Below are 22,890 nucleotides of genomic sequence, written 5' to 3'. Positions count from 1 at the left end.
GTGGGCAGACATGGGCCTGGTTCTATCCATGAGTCCATGTGATGATTATCATGTCGGTGATGCTGGACCAATCTTCCCATCCTGGTCCATGATTTACTGGGACCATGCTGGCTTGGCACAAGAGTATGCCTTTTTAAGTGCTTGTTAGCTACTTGCAGCTGAACAATTATATTACATGCCCATGGGTGATTTGATTGCATCCCCAAGGCAATTACACTCATCTGAAACAAATGATCCCGCTAACAAACTGTAATACCTAGATAATTCAGTTCCTTCTATCCAAAATCTATATTGGCATCGTCTTTTTGTGATGATCCTGTGCTTCTCGTCATTAATAATTTCATTGCTTACCAGCTGTTCGATTCCTCTAAACTGGTCGATGTTGATCTGTTTGAAAGTCAGTAAAATCTTAGCAGTCGACAACACCGTACATTGTGGTTTTGGAACACATGCTTTTTTAAATACGTAATTCAAAAACATTATATTTTTTATTCAAAAAACGTGTCATCATGTCCAGAATTTGAATATTGGATTTGAAGACAGTCTTGATTATCACATCACATTTTATGAAGAAGCTAGTATTTTTGAAACGTCTTTTAAGAACATGTGTCCCTCGAACATTACGTGCTTGTTATCAACTATTAAGGATCTAACTTTGGTGGGGCTTCCTTCTAAGTTCTAAGCAATGCAATGTAAGATATTCACAGAGAATGTGAAACAAGACCAAATTCCGACATCAACAATGTCAAACGAGCATGTCCATGTAGTCAAACGAGTATGCCCAATAATGAGTTATATATGTAGTTCAATGATGGGCATAATCAAATAGCTTACTCTTTCTCCTCATTGCATATCAAATGAGCATTTCGACGATACGAGATGGAGGGAACTGTCTGGGTATGGCTATAGTGGTTTCCACATATATTAGAAATATAATGTCTGACGACTGACCTTTCCTTAACGTGAAATTGTTTATGGTGAATTTAACTGTAAATGTATTCAGAGAACTCAGAACTATAAGACCCAAAAAAAAAAAAAAAAAGCCAATATGCAGATTGAACTTTATAGGAAAATTTTAATCTAAAGTTTTGTTAGCACATAAAATTTATCTTAACATCAAATTTATGATTGTTTTTATATCTAAATAGTTTCTTCTAATTTTGATTGATGTCGATTCCTTGAAAACCCCATGTATGACAGATTAAGCATCAATTACTATTTATCATATTAATATATTGACGATACGTAGTTATATCCACTACCACGGGCCAATGCATGTCTCATATTAAACGATATATTGAGAAATTTTCTTGTTTACAGGATGTGTATCACCTAACACGGGCCTCTAGGCATTAGGCACTGATGCTGATGATACTGGCCTTGGATCCCACACTTTTTACTGAATATTCCTCTTTAGTATTGAAAATAAAGAAATTTTATTGGCATTTAAAAAGAAGAAAGAAAAATGAAGAGAAATAGAGAAGCCAGTGATGGTGTATGCTCTTTCTCTAACATTTAACAAGAATAGTCGTGTAGAGAGAGAGACCAGAAATGCACTTATAGAACCTGCAGAAAAGCTTTCGGACAGAGCTGCACGTAAGCATGTACATTTATTAGATGGTTGAAGATGTATCCAGTAACATCTCTTACACTTGTGAAACATTTGTTTGATGCACAATGACTGAAATTACAGATTTAATTGTCAAAATCCTGATAATAGACCTCAATAGACCACGGTACACATGTTCAGGGAACAAAACAACCAACAGTTAAAGACTCAACAACTGAGACGATGATAGCACAAACAAGAAAAAGGACTAATGGATATCCAAGCAACATGATCATTGCGTGCGAGTTCTGCCATGTTCTGCAGCCCTGACTTGAAGGAAGTACGGGTGTGCCTGCAAAGGTGGAATCAAAACATCAGAAAAGGCTACGACAAGCTTGAAGCAAAACCCACGTACATATCATGACAGCAATGAATTAGACATTACTGGAAGCTTTCGAAAGTTATTGTCATGGTAAGTCATGAACTACCGCACATGCTTGAAGACAGGCTACCGTTGCAAGTAATGCATATCAGTGTCTGTCCATCTTAAGAATTAACAACAGATTGAACAAGTCCTATAGATAACAAAGGGTCCACATGCTTCCAATTTTTCCTGTGCAAAAACAACTAGCAGCCACGGATCGACTTTGTGCCAGAATATTAAATTATCTCGCATCCTGATTCTTAAGCTTGTGGAGACAACTATTGTATTTTCCACTTGCAACTTTTTGAAAGAAAAAGGCACCTGAAAGCTTCCACTTAAAGATCAAAAGGAACAATAAACGTTCACTAAATAAATGCGAGAAATCTAGTCACATGAGTATTAAAATAGAAACGACAAAAGATTTGTGTAGAGGAGAAAACCATTTCACAAAAGCTATTTTATAAACATGCAAACATGACACCATTAACAAATTCAGTCGAGGGCAGCACTAACATAATTAGTACACACTCCAATAACAAGATAAGTTACTAGGAATTAATAAGAAATAGATTACCATTGCTTCCCGTGCTGTAAGTCTATCTTGGTGATCATACCGAAGAAGTTTGTCAAGGAAATCAATTGCCTGTATGTCACAAAACATAATAAATTAGCTGATAGTATCAATTACCAACTGAATCTCAAAGTGTATTCACCATCATTGGAAAAGAAACTTCTAGAGGAAACCCAAAGAGAATGTCATATGACCTCTGGAGAAACTAAATGTTGATTGTCCGCATTGATATATTTGGACCAGGGCTTCCGACTATGCCTGAAAGTAAAAGGAGCAAAACGGGAAGCAATAACTAGTTATATATTAGCTGGTAGTTTGTAATTTGTAGGAGGACCATTTTCCTGTACTCAAGAGGTTATCATGAGCGGTAATGACTAACGTCTAATTGGAAAGCTTAAGAATACCTGCCAACTAGGGCATCCAGTTGTGGATCAAGCTCCAACCGGTATTTGTTTAGGTAAGCATTTAATTCATCTGTACCAAGTACCTGGAAAATTACCAAATGTAAGAGATTGCATCTAAGATAACAAAAAAACGCTAGGAGAAAACCCCCAACCATAAAGTGGTGAAGTAACTAGAGCTTCCATGCTCATTTTTAGTGCCTTCTAAAAGGTAGTATGTTGATAATATAGCTCAACAATCTTCAGCTAACATGTAAGAAACATCATTATGTCACTTCCCCAATTAACTTTCCAACTCAAAAAACCTCAGGGGTATATTAATCTGGTCCAACATGTATGCTTGCATATAGTACTTGAACTTAAATACAAGGAGTCATTTACTTATGTATTGGAAATTTGGAAGTGTTACAAATCCCCAGATATAAGTCCCCTGCATTTAAGACTTAACTGAAAAAACGTGGACATTTTATGCCACTATCAAAAGTGCATTTGAACATTCACTTTCACTTTGTGCTGTGCTGGACTACTCATATGTTTGATGTATCTACTAAACTGTTGCTGCACAGAGATAGCAAAATCAGCTTTCTGCTTCTTGTAACTGAGGGCATTCCTAATTCTTCTTCCATAATCAACAACATGAGATGCTTCCATCTACATATCATATACTAGAAGCATGTGAACATGAATGACCAACAAAAGATACAACACAACAAAAATAAATAACGCCAGACAAACTGAGTTTTTTCTTTGCAGAAGAGTAATATCAGGTCCAGATGAATCAAAATTTTCCTACAGTAGTACCTTGGCAATCTTAACAAGTTGATCATGGTTATCATGGCCGTAGAAGAAAGGCTCCTTGCGAAAGATCTGAACATTGCCATAATGCACCATGTTATTCAACAAAAACAAAAGAGCCTCATCTCATACAAAACCATGCCCTTCACATTTCAGGAAAAGAAAGAAGTTTTAAAAATGAAATAGAAGAGTGACAACATGTCACAGTGCAAAGGAATAGAATGCAAGAAGAATACAATAAATATGCCACTGACCATTCCTGCAAACATGCAACCAAGACTCCACATGTCCAAAGAGTAATCATAATCTTGTAAATCAACCAACAGTTCAGGGCCCTTGAAGTACCTTATGAGGCAAGCAATAAAAACATAAATGAGTAAGATCATGATGATTTAGTCATAAAGTAGAAAGAAAGCATCGATAAAATTACAATCAGTAAAAACTACATGAAGGTAGAAGCAGCGCTCAATTATCGCAAGTACTTGCACATATAATGCAATACAAAGGAAAAGGAAATTATACCATTAGAATGATACATTCTAGTAGATGGACTTACATAGGCATCATGTTTGCATCGTGCAAGCACAATGTTGAAATTTTTAAGGTCGAAGTTTGATTTTTTTTTCTTTTTTCAAGATTTCCAAGAAAGCCAATTCCTCTTCTATACTTCCCTTGCAAAACTGAAAAGGAATCCATAAGCAATGCAAGTTGCCTTACCAATAAAAAGAACAAGGTGAGAAAGTGCTTCCATGGCATGTGGATATGAAAAAAAAGGTGTGTCATCTCTTAAATACTTGATCCACTTATTTAAGAACCCAGGCCATTTGACAGTTTTGGCTCCCTTGGGCAATACATACACGTGCACAAAACAGACCAATACAAACACATACACATCTACACGTGCATATATGCACAAACAAACATATATAAATGTGCACATACACACATAACATGTGCATGCCCATACATGCACAAGCATTCCCTGTAAATTTTTTTATGCCTAAGAACATGCGCATACAGAAACACCACATGCTCCTTATTTCTATGAAATTCCAATATTCAATGGCAGGAATAATTTGTTAAGGTTTTTGGCAAGAAGCTTCCAACTTCCACCAGCATGTGTTGGTGCCAACAGAATCCACTTATTTTTATCCTAGTAAGTTGTAAAATAATTTGGTTGTTTCATTCGCCACACACATTTAGTAAGCCCATAAAGAAAGCACCAAAAGGCATTGTGCATCTGAAAAGCACAAGCATTTGTTATTTACACTTTTCAAAATCAAGTAATTACAGGTAATCAGAACCAACATGTGATTCACTATCATTGCAAATCATATAAATTCCTGAGCTTGTTAGTGATAATATCCTAGATCCTTTCACATTCATATGCATGCATCCATTTGAGGTTTTGTGGTTACTGCAGTCCTTTCAATTCCCCAGTGCAAAGCAATGTAATGGCCATATAAAATGGAAATGGAAACCTTTTTAATGATTCAAAGACATGCATGCATATGCACAGTATATGCTCAATCATAAGAACTAGAAACAGTCACCACCAAATTACAAAGTCAAGAATCCATGTTATTAGAGTTACAAAGCTAACAGATAAGGTGAAATCCATAAAAAGCCATTCCATTGCCAACATCCATGTTGCCCTTGTCATGTTAAGAGAGACGACCTTAAAAGGTAACAGACAGGTGGCTCAGCAGTCAGCACTTGAATTAGCTCTTAGGGAAAGCCAAGACATAGCCATATCATATAACATTAAGGTACCAGCTATAAGAAATACGGGAATCATTTACTAGAGGGTTCAGTAACAAATCCAGAATACATTAAGCAACCATTCTGCGCTTTACCTTGAAGCAACTCGAACATTGTACTCCTTGCCAGGATGATAAAATTCAGCCAGTCCCCAGTCTATCAACCTCAGCTTTCGCAATTCATGGTCTATCATCACATTGTGAGGCTTGACATCTCGATGCATTATTCCTTGTGAATGGCAATAATCTAGAGCCTATGAAAATACAAGGTAACGAACAATATATAAATTTACAAAATATATTCCAACACATCTTGAAAGAAGGGCACAAAAATGCTAGAACGGATCCATAATTGTGAAATACTGACAGAAAAGAACACAATAGTTACATAGCATTACATGCATTTTCATTTTTCAGAATTGATCAAAGAATAAGAAAAAGGTAAAAAAAACAATAACAAATGCAAGAAAACTTTTTTGATAAATATAAAAAAGGTAACAGTTTTAGCAATTAAGATATTATTTTATTTCAAAACTTAAGCCCCCACAAACTTTATGATGAAGCCAACTATTCCAGAACACACTCGCCATGTTAGAAGATATATTCTTTCTGAGTTCAGATTTCTGAGTATTAATTTGAATTTCCAAGAAAAATGATAATAACTCTTAATCCGCCTATAGATAAAAAAATATGAGAAAAAAATGAAGTACATGGGACCTCCGCTTCATACGGCTCCTCAATGGTCACGAAGAAAGATAAGAGTTGCTTAGGTACTTTTTAGAAAAAATTAGAACTCAGCAGACTTTTGAGCCCATCTGAGCACAATGATGAATAATATTAACCATGATTCCAAGTCTGGCAAACCAAGTTGAGCTAGGTAAAACAAGAACAGGTAGTGAAAGACAAACAGCTGAGAAGTGGGACCATGACAGCAAGGAAGAAATGACCAAAAGAAAGAAAAGATGCACATGCTTCTTAAGCTACACAAGAGATATTGTTCTTTTTAAACTGACTCCAATCATGCAGATGAAGGTCAACTCTTCAAAATTTATATCAATAAATAGTGAAAATTGGGATGTTATAGAAAAACAACCCAGCTGTGGAAACACAATCAAATACTTTTCCTTTTTTTTAAAAGGTAAATGATCATTAAGGTAGCATAAAAAATGCACATAAAGGATGGGAGCAGCTACGACAACATTCAGGATGATAATGATAGTCATCACAAACTGGTTTTCTGACACCTAATGAGTTGTCTAGCAATTCAGCACCTACTCATCCAATGGAAAAAGCCAAAAAGGAGTGAGAGGACAATGAGTTGGTTACAAGATATATCTACACACCTTAAGCAGCTCATATATATAATAGCGTATGTCATAATCAGTCAATGTTGGGTATAGAACTTTGAAGTCTGTACTATTAACATATTCAAAAACCAAGCTGGGAGTTTTTGATTGTTGATCTCGAACAATATCAAGTAGCTTCACAATGTTTGGTCCTCCACAAATATTTTGGAGTATCTTGATCTCCCTCTTTATCTGCATCACAAATTCACAGTAATTCTATAGCACGTATCTGATATATAAAGACAAGGCATGGAAAAGATTCACAAAGTGCTATCTCCAGCAGCATAGTTGGTATTAATGCTGCCAAAGAGGCAAACAGAGTCAACAAGATGAAGAAAGAAACCAGTGGTTCACAAATGCCCAAGTAGTCAGTACACATGAAGTGGGAAGTGAGAAGTTAGAAGTTAAGCAAAACAACCATAGAAGAGCAGATATGAACAGGAAAAAGGTATTACCATCTTAGTCACGGAAGCAATTTATCTCTAACCTACATGTTCAGGAATAAGAACCCAAAAGGAAGGTTATAAACTTCAATAGGATCTATATCTGCATACTTTATAACAGCATCAGACTGAGATTAGAACGAACCACATCCAAAGAGCTTACATAGTACATGAAAACAAGGACAAGGTTTGAACCTGACATTCTTGGTCTATAAGGGCATTTTATCATCGAATATAGATTTTAATTTATGTTTGGCCGTCCCGATACTACAACAATCACTTTGTTTTTAGGATAAAACGATCTTCACAAATAAGTTGAAAGAGGAACGACAACAGGAATACAAAAAAGTTAGTGACCCTTATTCACATCCTAAGACGAGGTTGATAAATATGCATTTCCATCACACGGGAGATGGTAGGACATGCTGATGGAAGTTATGAATTAGGGGCTCAGACTTTTTAACATCTTTGGCCATTCATCCACGAATGACCCCTATCGAGAATGTATTGAATGTATACAATTATACAAGGGGTGGTAATAGAAACGAACAATAACAACTACATGTTCACGGTAACCAGCATTTGCTTCGGTACTCTGCAGACCAAGCAGATGCTGGTATTTTGACACTAAAATCAATCGCTTGAGCATATCCAGGAATTGCATATCAGATTACCAATATGTCGACTTCACTCCTGCTTGCTAAAAACACCAACTACCTAGCAGTTACCAATAACCAGCGTGGAAAGTACTTAAAAAAACAAACGAAGAAAAGTTAGAAAAAATCGTGGGACTTGAAATAAACCGTTATGAAATAGAATTTTGGATAAAGGATAGACGAATCATGCAGTTTGACCTAAATCTTGTACAAGTATAGACATTTATGTACTTTAGATCATAATTTCACGCGATATGACTAAACAGATTGAAAACTACCATACCGTCTAACAACATAGAATCAACTGCCTTAATCAACGTCTTGTTTTGGCGATGTGTTCTGCAAGAAGATTATTATTTTCTCTGTCCAGTTGCACAGGATTTTTAGATCAATCAGGGTCGTGTTTAGACCTTTTTTGGACCTAAACTTGAAACGGAAGAATCATTGCTATTTTTATTCTGCTGTCTGAGCCACTAAGAATTCTTGCAGGCAGATAGATATCAGAAGGATCGAATGAAAAAAAGCAACAGCAAGGAAAAAAAAAAAACGTGATGTCGAATTAGAAGGAAAGAATCCCACCTTCTTCTTCTTGACAGGCTTAAGAATCTTTATGATGCATCTCTCCGAGTTGGTCACATTGATGCCCTCGAACACCTCGCTGTATTTCCCCCTCCCCACCTTCCGAACTACCTCGTAATTGTCCTGATCCCTGCATTATTCGCCACCACCAAAGAAAAGAGACAACTTAGAAACTCCAAGCTTTCGCACAACCACCTTCTTCTTCCACCCAAAAAACCAAAACAGAGTAACAGACATAAGGAGATAGACTAGCAATAAGAGAATCCTTAGTCTGTACCCCCACTGGACGGTGAGAGACTCGTAGTCCCAGTAGTCCTTCGGACGGAGGACGTTGACGTCCGCATAGACACGTGACTTAGACATGGCTGCGCCCCTTCTCCTGCTCGAGGATTTTCCGACGACCTCGCCGGGCCTGTCAACGTGGGTGGGCGGGACAAGTAGAGTAAGACGATGACCGAGGTGACAATGATTCTTATTACTACTATGAAGAAGACGATGTTGGCGGTGCTGCTGGTGCAGCTGTTGATTATCCTTCTGCACCCACCACTTGTTCTTCACAGATTGATATGCTTGATGGCAATGGTGGCGATGAAGATGATGAGACAGCACAACAAGGATCAGAAGAACGTAATGGAGGAGAATCGATCTCCCCACATCTTGCATCCAAAATTTTACCCTTTTCCTAGTGCAAAGCCATCAATCTTGATGCACATTGAGGCTGAGCGCCAACCGGGAGAGAGCGAGAGAGAGAGGGCAGAGGCAAAGAACCCTTTGTTGTGGGTAATAAACTCAGAAATGCTGGCAGATCATTTCAGCCTTTCAGGGCAGCCTTTCTGTGTTCGGATATTTGTGTTGACGAGAGTCTGGATCTTGTGTTTAGATCTCTTGACAGTGATCACTCATCCTGATGATTGGGTGTGGGATTGCATCTTCCCGACTCAAGATCGAACCAACGGAGCTCACTTTGGATGCCAATGGTTTAGAAAATTCCGTAGTTATTTTTAATTGGGTAGTGATATTTGTTATTGGATCTCGGCCCCTTCATATTGGGCTGGACCCAGAACCGTTCTCCTCCTGAAAGACTAATGCACGATGAAGATAAAGAAGAAAGAAAAATTAAAATTTTTTGAAGAGAGATTATTTAGTTTTCATCTCCAAGAGAAAAGCAACTAAATTTTGAAGAGAGATTCGTTTATTATCTTCACCTCCATCTTCTTTTCTCCCATGTGATTAATCTCTTGGATCTTGAATTCTTGATCGCATGTTGGACGATCCTTACTGTCAGTGGTGCATCTAATTGCCAAACAAAATTGGTGCCTTCGTTCAAGAATTTCAATTGGTATGAGGACATAATAATGTGGCTGGGAAACTTCCAATCTTTTTTCTTTATTTACTTCTAAATATTTTTTCTAAAACATTTCAACTACAGTACACATTTTGGGAAAAAAGCTTCAAAATTTTCCATGGCATCAGATGCCTTCTTGATGAAGTCCTTCTCCGTCAGCCAGAAGCCAGGAATCATTCTTCAAGCATTAAACAAGGCCTTGGATGGGTAAAAAGGATCGGTTTGAAGTGGAAGACATGAGCTTCTTGACTGTTCTGTACAGAATTGATTGACATTCAAATTATTTTCTGTGAATAGATCGATTAACTGTAAAACCCATCAGTTAGCTTCTGTTGCTCCCTTAAGCAGTGGCAAATTCAGCCTCAAATTGCAGGCCATTTTGTAATTACTTGTTGTGTGTTTTCAATTTTAATACGTATAACGTAGGTTTGTTTTCTACCTAAGCTTGCCCATCCGAAGAAGAAACGGGAAAGAGAACCATATATTCATAAACAGTCAAGGACATTACAAACCGACTAATTAAGAACAAACTCCGTCATTAGAAGCTGATCATGGGCTATAATTCTACGTAACATACAATTTACATGTAACACGAGAAATGCATAGCAAAGGTAAAACATCAGATGCACAGTAACTTTAAAACATTTATAAGATATATATAAGATGTTTGTAGTATGCAATATGCATTTTTGTCTAATATGTGGTAATACAATACTTGAGTGATCCTATTTTTTGTCCAACATTTTTTGCTTAACGATTGATTTATGATGGAATATAAGTTTGAATAGATGGGTTGAAAGTTGAAACCCATGAGAGCCACAGACCTTATGATTAATACAATCTAACATAAGTCTGCTGCTTTAATTATCAAACTTCAACTTGGGAAATGGGACTGGGCCGTGCTCATATTTTTGCTTCGGTGGTGATCGGAGTTCATTTTTCTTGGGGGATCACTATACCAACTTCCTTTGGCGTATACCGATGAAGACTTCGCATGTGAACATTTGGCAGAGGTCACAAATGACCCACTCCAACGTACCTCCCTCTAGAAGCAACAAGATAAGATTTCACATCTTCTAATTAAAACATTTTGTAAAGATTGATGATTTTTTCTTCTTAGTTGGTAAACTCAAGAATCAGACCCGAATCGGCAGCCAACTGGGTCAGCAAGTTAGTGAGTTGACTCGACGACCTGGCCGAGTCATAAGAATCGGACTATCGACATGTATCCGAGTTACCAAGCTGTAACTCCCTATCTTTCTAATTTTTTCCCAAATGATTTAATTAACTACTCACTATTTAAAGGCTTGATGAAATCATGAAAATGTAAAAAAAAAAAAAAAATTATGTTCTCTCTCGAGTGGAGGTCCTGAATGACCATCTTCACGTCAAAAGAGAGAGAGAGCCAATGAAATGGGAATATATAATAAAATTTGGGGACAAGAGGTTCCCTAAATACAAAAACAAATCCGCAAAAAAAAAACATACCACAAAAAACACAAGCAGGAAGAACAAATATACAATACAATGCACAAAAAAATAAGAGAGAAGAGGAAAGACGAAGCGGCACAGTCACCCAACCGCAGTCAGGCGGCGACGCTTTAACCGAATGGCGAACTGGATATCCCCTTGCACAAGACGAGCCACAGAATCTGGTGAAGAGAAGGTGCCCCTGAAGACCCTGTTGTTGCGCTCCACCCAAATGCGCCACCAAGCTGAAATGAGCCACGGCCTCCAGACATGACCCCAGGAAGCAGTCAGATGGGGGGAAGGACAAAAAAGGAAGAGAAGACGAATGGATGGTGGGTTTGGAAGATTACTAACAAGGGAAGACCAAGTAGAAGCAAGGACACTAGAGAAAAAAGGGCAAGAAGTAAAAATGTGGACTCGAAACTAAGTCGCAACAAGACATAGGGGACACTGGTTAGCCAAACTGATGCCAAGGCGCTGTAGGTGATCAAAAGTGTTGATATGGCCAGTCAGAAGAAGCCAGACAAAAGCAATGGCACGAGGAGATGGGCCAGGAGACCAAAGAGACCGGGGGGGAGTGACGCGACAGAAGGACCAAAGGAGGCCAGGTAGCAAGAAGAAAAAGTGAACTCACGAGTAGGTGAAATGGGCCAGGATGGGAACATGGACGATGAGAGGTCAGCAAGGCAGAGGAAAAGAGGAAGGACAGAAAGCATGTCAGACCAAAAGTGAGAGGGAGAGGTGTGAGAGATAGAACTATGCCAGACGCTAGGGGAATGCAGGTCGAATTTTGAACTAATGAATTGGATGATGGGAGAATCTTCAGTTGCTAACCGCCACCACCAAGAACACAGGGAAGACTCGCAAGCCCGACTAAAGTTGGTAACCGCAGCACCCCTAAGAAGACGCGGAAAAGCAACCACATCCCAATGCGCAAGGCGATCTGAAGGTCGATCACCATCCCAAACAAACCTACGAATAAGCTTATCAAACCTACACAAAACAGCCACAGGGGGCCGAAAGACAGACAAAGCATGGAGATGGACCGACGCAAGGCAATGCTTAGCCAGAGTAATCCGACCTGAGAGAGAAAGCAGCTTTCCCTGCCAACACTGAAGGCGATCCGTAAGCTTCTGCTCCACCCCATCCCAAAAAGAGGGAGCAGGAGGCGACAATGTAATCTGAAGTCCCAAATAGTCCATGGGCAGGCTAGTAGCCTTACACCCAAAGCAAGCTTCCGTGAAAAGTACCGTGGCCGGATCCGCGTGAATGAGGGAGATGTGACACTTGGCGGAATTGATAGAGAGAGCCGAGATGAGCTCAAAGATTAATTTTTATCATTAATTGTTACCTGATCAAGAGGAAAAGCTCAGGTAACAAAATGACAAAGTTAAAGTCTTCGATGGGAAAGTGGCACCTCTTGCATTTTCCTTTTAATTGCCTACTACCTCAACTTACTTTTTTAACACTTTTTTTTTCTCTTTTGTTTTTTCACATAAGCCCAAAGGTTCCCCGCATTCCCCTTGCCATTGGGGTCCTGAACTGTATTGGCGTTAACGATAACAGTACTGCATATCGTGTCCTACCACCTTAAGATGCAAGAACATAACGCTCATAGAAGTCGAACTAGAGACCTGCCCTTTTACAGACACTCAACCCAACTAGCTATGCTATGCTCCTTGAGGCGACTCCCTCTTTATTCAACATGGAGAAACGAGAAACAGATTTTAGTTATGATTTGTCTAACTATATTTCTAATCATAAGGGAGGTCATGAATCTAATAGCACCAGCTTAGCTTGTATTTATCAAGAAATTATCTCTCAGTCTCTCTACCAACCACCTGATTCTTCATGGGTCTATGGGCGTTTAAAGATTGATGGTGAGAACATACTTGCAAATGGTTGGTTTCACTTTCTATATAAGAAAAAAATAAGCAAAGATGGTGAATAGCTTAAGAATAAAGATGAATTTTTACACCATAAAGCTCCCGGCATGTCAAACTCAAACTATTTCAAGCCAAGTCACCAATCCAGTGAGTCAGCCGATCTTGGCCGAGTCGCCCGATTTTTTGTGATAACTCGCTTGGAACTTGACTCGTGGCTCAGTTAGAGAACCATCTCGAGCCAACTCAGGTGACTCCCGAGTTGAACTCGCAGAGTTTGCCAACAATGCTCCGTCGTGTGCTAATTCTTTTATTATGGCAACGATGTCATTGAGTATTTTGGACTTACTAAAATAAGAATGCATGTAATCTAGTGGTAAAGAATATTCATATTAAAAAAATTACAGCTAACTTTGTTTTCTATTGTTTCAAATTAAGAAAAGTTTACTTTGGTCATTTATTTGATTTTTTTTTTTGTGAAATATGTGGTTCTTATACAGAAAAACTTCAAAATATTGTTCATGTTTAAAATTGTAAAAAAGGCAAGGCAAAAGACGAAAATTTCCCCTTTTAATATCATGATAAGGAAACCACTGAGTTCTTTCAGCCTCTCAGTCTTACCATTGAAAAAACAATGCAATCTTATGAAGGCTTCGATCAGAAGAATATTGTATTTTTTGAACACTTGCTCTTATAACACATCAGTTAAGAAGACTGTATGTTTCTTGAAACAACTTAACATGATATTCTTGAAACATCCCTTTGTGAACATACGTTTCAAAAACACAATCTTCCTTTTAGAATGCCCTCTATTTGCCCTCGTTCTAGCTGTCTCTAGTTGAAGCCGAAGCACTTCATCCTTGTGCATTAAGTAAGATTTCTCACTAGTTCAATCTTCCTTTCACTACTGTCTTTAAGTTCGCCTGGCTAGTTACACGTTGGAAATGTCATGAAATTAGAGGTGTCGTCACAGTTCACAAAGACTGAAAAGTACATACAGATTGATTTGTTTGTGTTCATGACGCCACTTAAAGGAAGAACACATATACCAAGTAAAAGTAAATTCCATGAAGAAGGAGGTCCCAAACATTCATTTTGATCGTACATTAAGGAGAACCATAAGTGAAATATCATAAGTGGGGTTCTTCTAAGTGTCATTTCGGTGGTGTGCCATAACTCATGGGTGTAAGGTATAGGTTGGATTTTAATTGCTGTGAAAATGTCATGGCCAATGAAAATATGGTTTTTCACTAATGCTGGATATCACAGATTTTCCTCCCTATATATTGTTGATTACACTCTACCCAGAAGCTTCATTGATTTCCGTGGCAAAATGTCCTGTTTTGAGTAGAAAAATTGTGAACAAACAAGGGGGGCGTAAGATTATAATATCTTTCGAGGCAGTTCTCCAAAAGATGCATAGAGTTGCCCTCTAATTGCTGCCATCATGGTAATCGCACTTCACGATGATGTGAAAGTGGGGCTTCAGACCCAAAACCTTTCAGTTATGAGTTAGTAAATGATGATCTCACTATCCAACTATCTTATTCTAATATCACATAAACCTTTAGATGCCATTCAAATTTTTGAATTTAAACCGTTATATATTCTTAAGATGACATATATTACATTCGGCATGGCTACATACCATGCTATGAAACATAAAACAAGCTCAAGTCAGCTTGGCTGGAAAATGGCAAAAACAAACAAAAGTAAAAAAATATGCACATTTTGACAAACCAAAAAGATGGTCTTAAAGTAATGGTTTTAGAATCTTGTGTTTCGCCACTATCATCCATACAGAGCCTCGGAAGATGGAAAAGAACATAATTGTCTTACTGGCAAACCGTTTTCTTTAAGCTTTACGGGAAGCTTCCTTTCTGAGAGAAATGTTCCTAACACGTCTCGAATTATGAAATTTTCTTCGAAATAGCACCTTTGAGCAATTTACCCCAGCTGTGCATGACTATGTATGCAATGTGAGCTCAGCAAAAATATGTAGGGATTCTTTAACTAATGACGCAATATCATAGTCTTAACATAGTTTCGGTTTAAAAGAACAGTCGAGCTGAAGTACAACCGAAAACAAAAGAAAGAAAAAACTTGAGTTAAAAAAAGAAACTGCCCATATCATGTCTATGTCACATTCAAGCTTAACACTGGAAAAAACCACAGCGGTTGCCTTTCTTTTCTAGAGAGCTCTTCCTCACTGTAAGTCTTCTTTTGCTCATTGCAGAAACTTTCCCAGCTAGGTCCTGTTAACCTCTCCCTTGAGTTCAACCATGGATGGCTTCCAATAACTGGGGCTTGGGTGGAGTCATGTCTAGCCGACATAGAAGGAAAAGATCCATCAAGATTCCAATATATGGGTTCCTTCTTTTTATTTTTCTTCTTCTTGTTTCTAGATCCAGTGCTCAAGGTCAGTTCAATGTCAGTCTCTTCTTCAATCTCACTCTCTAGAGAAGCATCTTCTGAATTTTCTATAAAATTTTTCTCAGCCTGGTGCTCCAGATCAATCATTGTTTTCATCTGCAGAGGATCCTTGATTTGGTATCTAGTACCTTGTGCACTTAGTCTTGCATGTAGACTAAAATTTCGAGAAGCAGAATCATTCCTGGTTGCTTGCAGCATAATATTTTTGTTTTTCATGTCACTCATTAGCAGTTTCTGAACATGATATAGACGATGAAGCTCACATATCTGCACTCATTCAGGAAAAGAAAAGTTGGTGCTATTGCATCTATTATCAGTTTAAGCTATGTCCTGAAAGATCTAGTAACATGACCACATCTAGTGGAAGGACAGGAGATTGAGAACGAATAAGAAGGGATTTTCAAGGACATAAGTGTGGGAGATTCGCAACTACAATGAAGAAGAGGAAAGAGAGTGCTGGACAACAATTCACCTGCTCTTTAAAAGTTTCTTCATGCTTTAGCATAGTTGATTTCAAACATTCTTTCTCATACTGCTTCAAATGTATCTCCATGGTTGAGGAAGTTGCTGATAATATCGGTGCTTGAAGTTGATCCCAGTGAATTCTTTCTTTAGAAAGTAGGAAAGGAACCTTAATCAGTGCTCCTGGAGTAGGTATTCTTCTGTATCAACTCAGATGAGGATATCTTATACCTGCAATGAAACCATGTGTTCTAAAGGTCAAGTTTTCAAAAGTGCAGTAACATGGACGGACTGCAAAGCAAATAAAGGAATAAAGAAATGCTGTTGAGATGATTGATACACCAAAGGTGTCTAATTTTACGGAACAGAAATTCATCATGCTATTACTGTACATCTTAACAGGATCCTATGATACATAGTGCGGCTGAACAAAGAAAACAAGGAAACCATATTAAAAGCTGTGTCGATTTTCTGTGTACCACTGGCAGCCAAGGAACAAAAAAGAACTAATTTTCTCTTCATCTAAGAAAGCAAACAGAAAATAAAGCTAGTCATCACTGTATATTCTGTATATTCTCGCAGTCAAGATTTAAGAAATTCCGTAGCCTCAACTAAAAATTGGTAACAACCCTACACCAATGACACACCAATCTGCAGTAGGAAGAAAAATTTTTGGGTATTTCCTGAAAAGGTCAGCTGAAGAAATAGACAGATGCTAAGATGAACAGCGGAGTGCAGTTCCAAGAATAGCATGATTCAGGCGTTCAGCGAACCCCACCATGTCTTTCGTACAACATCCACAAAAGTAATCAGAGCCAGCCATTTCCTCCCTTTCTAGTTTGAATATTTTTGGCAGTCTGGAATTACTTGGTCTGATACTTCGAGTAAAATCAAGGCCATTGTGCTGACTCTTGCAAGCAAGTAAATTTTCCAATCCTAATCAACCAGATTTCAGGAGGAATATGCAACTACATAATTGTAAGTTTGTAACAGCCATTACTCCATGAATGACTGACTATGTGGTGCATAACTGTGTCCAGAGGCGGCATCAATAAAAAATAAATGCATTTCATAGCAATGGCAAATGCGATTCCACATGTGAGGAGCTCCCATTGCTAAGTATGTTTGTTCCTGCATTTGGAAGTCTAGCATAGGCTTCTAAGTGTACAACATTATCCAGATTAACGTGTCCTTGTTTTAATATCTGAAACGTACAGCTTTTAACAAAATTCTTCCTAACAATCGGGATAGGCAACTTTCGAGTTCTTTCACCAATCAACACAAGTCCTAAAAGTCACACTCCGCAAGGCGCTTGTTTTGCTTGATGGAGCTAGGTTATCTCCTGTTTTACCTGCCATATGGTGCTCCCATCAACAGTTTGTCCAATTGAAGCTCAAAGGACATGGTGGTACCTTTTCTAGGAGTCCTGCGTTTCTCATCCGAATGCACAGGACATGGAGAACATAAACCATTTTCGGATTATACAGTATACACCTATGGGGAACTCTTTTTCTCTTTATAATCTGCACATGCTAATATCTTCCAACCAAAGTAGCACCTCAAGATCACAGACAAGGATAACATCTATTTAAAATACTAGTCTATCGTCTTCTTGAATTAGAGCTTGAACATAGCCATGCATGAATGATAGGATCATTTGGAACAGTCAGACCCCAACCAAAAGAGAGATCCGGTTCATGGTTTCTGAAACTTTCTGAAGAATTGTCGCGAAAAAATGGAAAATGAATTCCCCAAACCAAAATCTATGATGAAGCAGAGAAGAGAAGAAAATTCAAATACATGTCTTAAGAATGCAAGGAAATCATGTTCATAACCGAAAAAGCGACTGTTGGTAAAGATAAAAGGCAAAATCCTTGGCAGCGAGAAGTATCACATGACAGAGTCACGATCAGACTTTTATTTTCCGCTGTCAAGAAGAGGACTCGCAGTTCCATAATATAAGCAATTGCAGAAGGCGCATAACGAGGGAAAACAATCAAACAGTAATTCTTTCTGATAATTCGTGCAATGATCCCATATCAGATGAGACCATAAGAAAAGGGATGACTCAGGAATGAGCAGAACTTTGCAAATCATACCTCCCCAAATGCAGTGCTCTCTCCCGATTATGCTTGCAGGAGTTCTTTCATCCCACAAGAAACAAACGGTACGCAAAGAGTCTTCAACTTGAGAAAAAAAAGGATGAAGGCACTCGTGACTCAAAAGGAAAAGGGCACACTCTGAGAAACTAAAAGTTCACTCCACCAACCTTAACTCTATGCTCAAAACAAACAAAACAAAGCTGAACACATGAATGCAAGTCACATGTACCACCGACCTCTACTCGACACAATAACAGTTGTCCATGAAATCAAAGCCTCATATCAGAATCGAATCTAACACGATACCTCAGACAGAAGACCCACCACAATCAGATAGCGTTAAACAAAACCAATTTTGACCAAAACCCAGCAGAGAACAAAGTGAAAAGAAGGAAGATCCTTCCTTGCCCCAACAGTAGAGACAAAATTCCAGTGCCCAGAGAGGACCAAGCCCACGAAGATATATACAAAGTAACTAGGGAATCTACTAGGCTTTTAGCTAGTTATGTCACATGTGGGCATGTGGGCATCATTCTTTTCCAATTTTTTATTTCTTTTACTCCTCATCTTTGTGCTTCCTTTTCTGGGTGGTTCTCTAGGCAGAGGGTAAAAAGGAGTACATGAATTTGCTCACCAGACATAGTGCAGTCGTATGCACGCGCTGCTGTCCCAAGAAGGGGCAGTGGGTCCACGGGGGGCTACAGAAGATGAGGTATGAATCATGAGAAACATCTTTCCAACTTCTGCAGTAACTCTGTTTTGAATAAACAAGCGTACAAACAAGACAGTCAATGCATGCTCTCAGATTCCCCTTTTTCTAATCCTTCTCTCATTTTCTGAGTCTTGTTTTAACGCCAGATATTATTTTGAATAGAAAGGTGGTTTCTGATGCAGCTAAGGACATGCTTGCCGCACTCAAACCACTGAAATGATATCATCCTTCACGGTGGTATATTTTATTTCCATCGGGTCAGCTGCCACTTTTCTAAATTTTCACTGAAATCTAGTAACATTTTCTATTGACACAGCATTGGGTTATCATCATATGCATGAGTAGGTGGTGGTGGGGGCCGGCCTACAAAATTCACGCCCTTGGGTACTGTGATCATTGTACAGGCTTGAAGACAGGATGCTGTGTCAAATGTCAATGCATCTCATTAATAAATAAAAGGTTCCACCATAAATGGAATCCGATTTCATCTGGATACCACAAATTAAAACGGAGCTTAAAAAGTAAACCATGTCTTATTAGAGTAAGTGGGGAACAGGAAGGCAATACGCAAGCTTTATTATAAGATGCTACCCATCAAATCAAATGCCATGAACAGCGGTAGTGGTAATTCGCATTCCAGGGGGAGATTCATCAGCTTAACAGTTTTACCCCAATTATTTACTCATCCCTACAAGCTTGGCTAGACGATAGTGCCGCACTGCCATTTACTTGCACCATCATTGTTCATCATTCACATGAAATGGACACATGGGAAGATCCTGATTGTCAGTTCCTTGTTCAAACGGTCCTCAATAAGTAGGAGAAGTGATAATTGACTGGCTGCAGCCCTAAAAATCTCAGTGCCCGAAGAGGAAATTTGCAAAAACACATCACATTAATAAACAAGTCTCTGTCTGTCTGTCTCTCTCTCTCTCTGTTCCTGATAAAAAGTACACTCTGCATTATTTGAATATGCAACTGAACCAAGAAAAAGAAAAGAACCGAACCTTTTTGCAAAGTTCTTTCTGAATCATTTTGGTTCAAAACATGATTCTCTTTTGGTGCTTTACCAATAACAAACATATTTACATGTTCCAGTGAACAGAAAAACACATACGACTGCACCTCAACGTAGGCGTTTTCTGTCAGTCTACGACATAAAATTGCAGGAAGCTAGTCCTTCATCTGTGTACAGTACGCATGTGCATGTATCTGTACTGTACTCATTTGTGCAGGGCGGTTTGAAGGTGGATTTATAGTGCTCACTGCCCATTTGTCACCCCTTCCAAATGAAAAACCTCTGCCCACCTGAAAGGTTCTACAATCAAGGCACTGCCGCAAGGAACACACAACTCAAATATGAAACTTCTGAATTAAATAAGTTGGCTTGCATAACTCATGATCCCACTCTGTTTGCTCCTGCTGCAGATGAGTTTGACTGCTCGGGTGGAGTACTCGAGTAGTTTCCCTTTACGAGACACATTCATGCGCCCAAGGAGTAGGGGGTCCCGCCAACTGCAGAGGGCACTTGGAGCTCCATAATGAGCAGTGGCGTCAATATTTGTACATTATATTGGCTGCAAAATTTGAAAAGTTTTTGGCTGGTAAGAGGTAAAGATCATACTTTTTTTTCAATTTATTACATATTTTTAGTTAATTTTAAACAAAGAAATTAAACTACAAAATAGCCTAGTAGATACCAATGTCGTTTGGCCGGCGTGCTGTATCGACGGAAACAGACAGTAATGAGAGTAATAACAAGACAAATACATGACAACGATAACCTCACATTCTCGACAATAAGAATAACAAAAGGAGCAAACATGTAAGAAGACAATTTATTACAAACAACGCAAGTACAAGGGATGTTCTGACCCTCTTTAAATACAGAGTTTAAGGCAATACGGCAATGCCGGAAAGTGACAACGATACATACTCAATCCCAAGGGGTGTTTAGCAACATAGTGTTACATAAGCTTGTCCTAAAAATTTGGAACAAAATTCTAAAGCGCCATGTTTTAGTGTTTATGAATCTGTCTCAATCTTCCAAACGTATCCATAAAACGGGGTGTTAATGTTCTTGTTGCCAAATGTCTTATAAGATTCTTAGCAGTTTTTTAGTGTAAACTTGGCCTACATTTGTGGTTAATAATACAAAAGTGCTTTGTATGGAGAGTGGCAGTGTTGGCACCTTTCAATTTCAATTATACAAGTCATTTAGGTCCCGTTTGATGCATAGGAAAAAGACTGTGTATAGTTAGAATTTTACCTCGTTCGGTACAGTTTTCTCCTTGGAATTTTACCTTGTGTTTTTTACTGAATTTGGAAAAAATTCCCCCATCAAAAAGTCGGACCTCTTTAAGTCCGATTTTTTTTCCATGGTAATTTTTTCTTAAAAATTTTACCGTCGTATGTATCAAACGTTACCTTAAGAACAGAGTCAATAGAACCCGCCAATGAATTAAACTTAGTAGTACATTATTTTAATTTCTACATTAAAAGCCTAAAGCGGCTCCTGGTCTAGTCTTGGCTAACTAAAGCCTAGCAAATACGACATTGCTCAGATACCTTATAGGAAACTACCTTGGCTAATGAATTATATCACACATAAACAGATCTTTGCGATTATAAAATTGATGGTGGTGGTCTCAAAAAAGCCGTAGCTATGTGAAGCAACTTAGGGGTTAAGAGAAATGAAGATTCCCACTTGCAGCGGATTTATTTATATGGGATCGCATGAAAATAAAAGGTGCGCATGGAGTTGGTGGGTACTTGTGTCGTTAGGGATCAAATTAGGGAACAAACACTGCCCAAGAAGTAGTTGTTGGGCTTTTAAGATGGGTTGGGGCTCATAATGGGCGGTTGCACAATTCAGTGTGGTGTGGGCTCGAGACAAGACAGCTGGAGGTTCATTGATCAAAGAGCAAGAGCAGGAAGGAAAACATAATGATCCGTTGCATTACATCACTCGTACCACAAGCCTACATCACCCATTAACAGGCAATGTTGGCGATTGACCCCTGCCCTAACCTGTTCGAGACGACGACCTGCCCTCTTTTTCAAGATCAGCAACTGGTCCATCTGACTGATTGAGTTGGGTTGGTTGCTTGTTTATAGTCACTTTTTTACCCCCCCCTTTTTTTTACTGAGCTAAAATCTTAATACGTGCTATCTTCATATAATCTAAGAATGTTGAACTTCAAATTAGAGATGTCATTATAAAAGCTAAGTAGATTAGTTCTTGTCTTAAAATACATAATTAACAAAACTTCAATTGACCTTGGGGCAATAACTCAAATCCTCATATAATTGAATTGAACCAGGTTCATCATCTGTGGAGCATACACCCCACAGAGATCCCATGTATCTTCGCTTGATCAAGGCAGATGTTCATATCATGCTGCGTATTGGGCAGAGAGTGGGCCCTTATGCTTTCTTTCTCTTTGTTTGTTTTTGCTTTTGTTTGTTTGTAATACTTGGTGGCACCTTGTCACCCAATTTTGTTTTGCGACCCTCTCTCTCTCTAAATTTAGGCAAGGATTTTCACTTTCATTTGTTGTACAAATGACATCCATTTCTCTTGCATGCTACTATTTAATAGTGCTAGTTTTCATATATATATATGTCTACCTTTGTCCTCCAAGACAAAAATACATAAGATCTTTAATGAATTAAGTGATGATGAAAGGATTGAGAAAATTGGATGAAATGGATCCAACTCAAGTCTTTTTGAAGGCATGAAGTCCTCTCTTGAGGAAAACATACGGTTTCTTCAAGTCCTCTGTCAAAAAAGAAAAAAAAAGGCATCTATAAGGGGAGAGTGTAGCTGCTGAGGGTAAAACTAAAAAGGAGGGAGACACTCAGTGGCTTCCGGCAACTCACTTGAGGTTGAGACAGACAAAAGGCAAAAAATTGAGCAGTTGAACGTTGATACTAAGGGCGGATGCAAGAGTGAGAAA

General features: G+C 38.5%; 2 protein-coding genes across 5 annotated transcripts; both read right to left on the bottom strand.

The window, feature by feature from the left end:
* Positions 1-1,591: 1,591 nt before the first annotated feature.
* LOC116260819 (casein kinase II subunit alpha-2-like) lies at positions 1,592-9,446 on the bottom strand. 2 transcript variants are annotated; one of them, XM_031639326.2, is made up of 10 exons: positions 8,802-9,424; positions 8,525-8,654; positions 6,844-7,038; positions 5,597-5,754; positions 3,995-4,085; positions 3,747-3,812; positions 2,949-3,031; positions 2,739-2,802; positions 2,548-2,616; positions 1,592-1,901 (listed from the first exon to the last, which is right to left on the bottom strand). In XM_031639326.2, exons 1-10 carry the CDS (start codon positions 9,185-9,187, stop codon positions 1,842-1,844), a joined length of 1,302 nt encoding a protein of 433 aa, XP_031495186.1. In that variant the 5' UTR covers positions 9,188-9,424; the 3' UTR covers positions 1,592-1,841. The 2 variants fall into 2 exon arrangements, with proteins under 2 accessions (XP_031495186.1, XP_031495187.1); XM_031639327.2 differs by lacking the exon at positions 6,844-7,038 and having other exon boundaries at positions 8,802-9,446.
* A 5,756-nt stretch (positions 9,447-15,202) lies between these two features.
* LOC116261054 (uncharacterized) lies at positions 15,203-18,673 on the bottom strand. Of its 3 annotated transcripts, none has more exons than XM_031639650.2 (3): positions 18,217-18,673; positions 16,128-16,348; positions 15,203-15,922 (listed from the first exon to the last, which is right to left on the bottom strand). In XM_031639650.2, the coding sequence occupies exons 2-3, from the start codon at positions 16,206-16,208 to the stop codon at positions 15,359-15,361; spliced, it is 645 nt and encodes a 214-aa protein (XP_031495510.1). In that variant the 5' UTR covers positions 16,209-16,348; positions 18,217-18,673; the 3' UTR covers positions 15,203-15,358. The 3 variants fall into 3 exon arrangements, with proteins under 3 accessions (XP_031495510.1, XP_031495512.1, XP_031495513.1); XM_031639652.2 differs by having other exon boundaries at positions 18,526-18,671; XM_031639653.2 differs by having other exon boundaries at positions 18,544-18,654.
* Positions 18,674-22,890: the final 4,217 nt, after the last annotated feature.

The sequence above is a fragment of the Nymphaea colorata genome, chromosome 9, assembly GCF_008831285.2.
Source record: "Nymphaea colorata isolate Beijing-Zhang1983 chromosome 9, ASM883128v2, whole genome shotgun sequence".
Taxonomy (NCBI): domain Eukaryota; kingdom Viridiplantae; phylum Streptophyta; class Magnoliopsida; order Nymphaeales; family Nymphaeaceae; genus Nymphaea; species Nymphaea colorata.
This window is presented reverse-complemented; position numbering and strand designations above follow the sequence as displayed.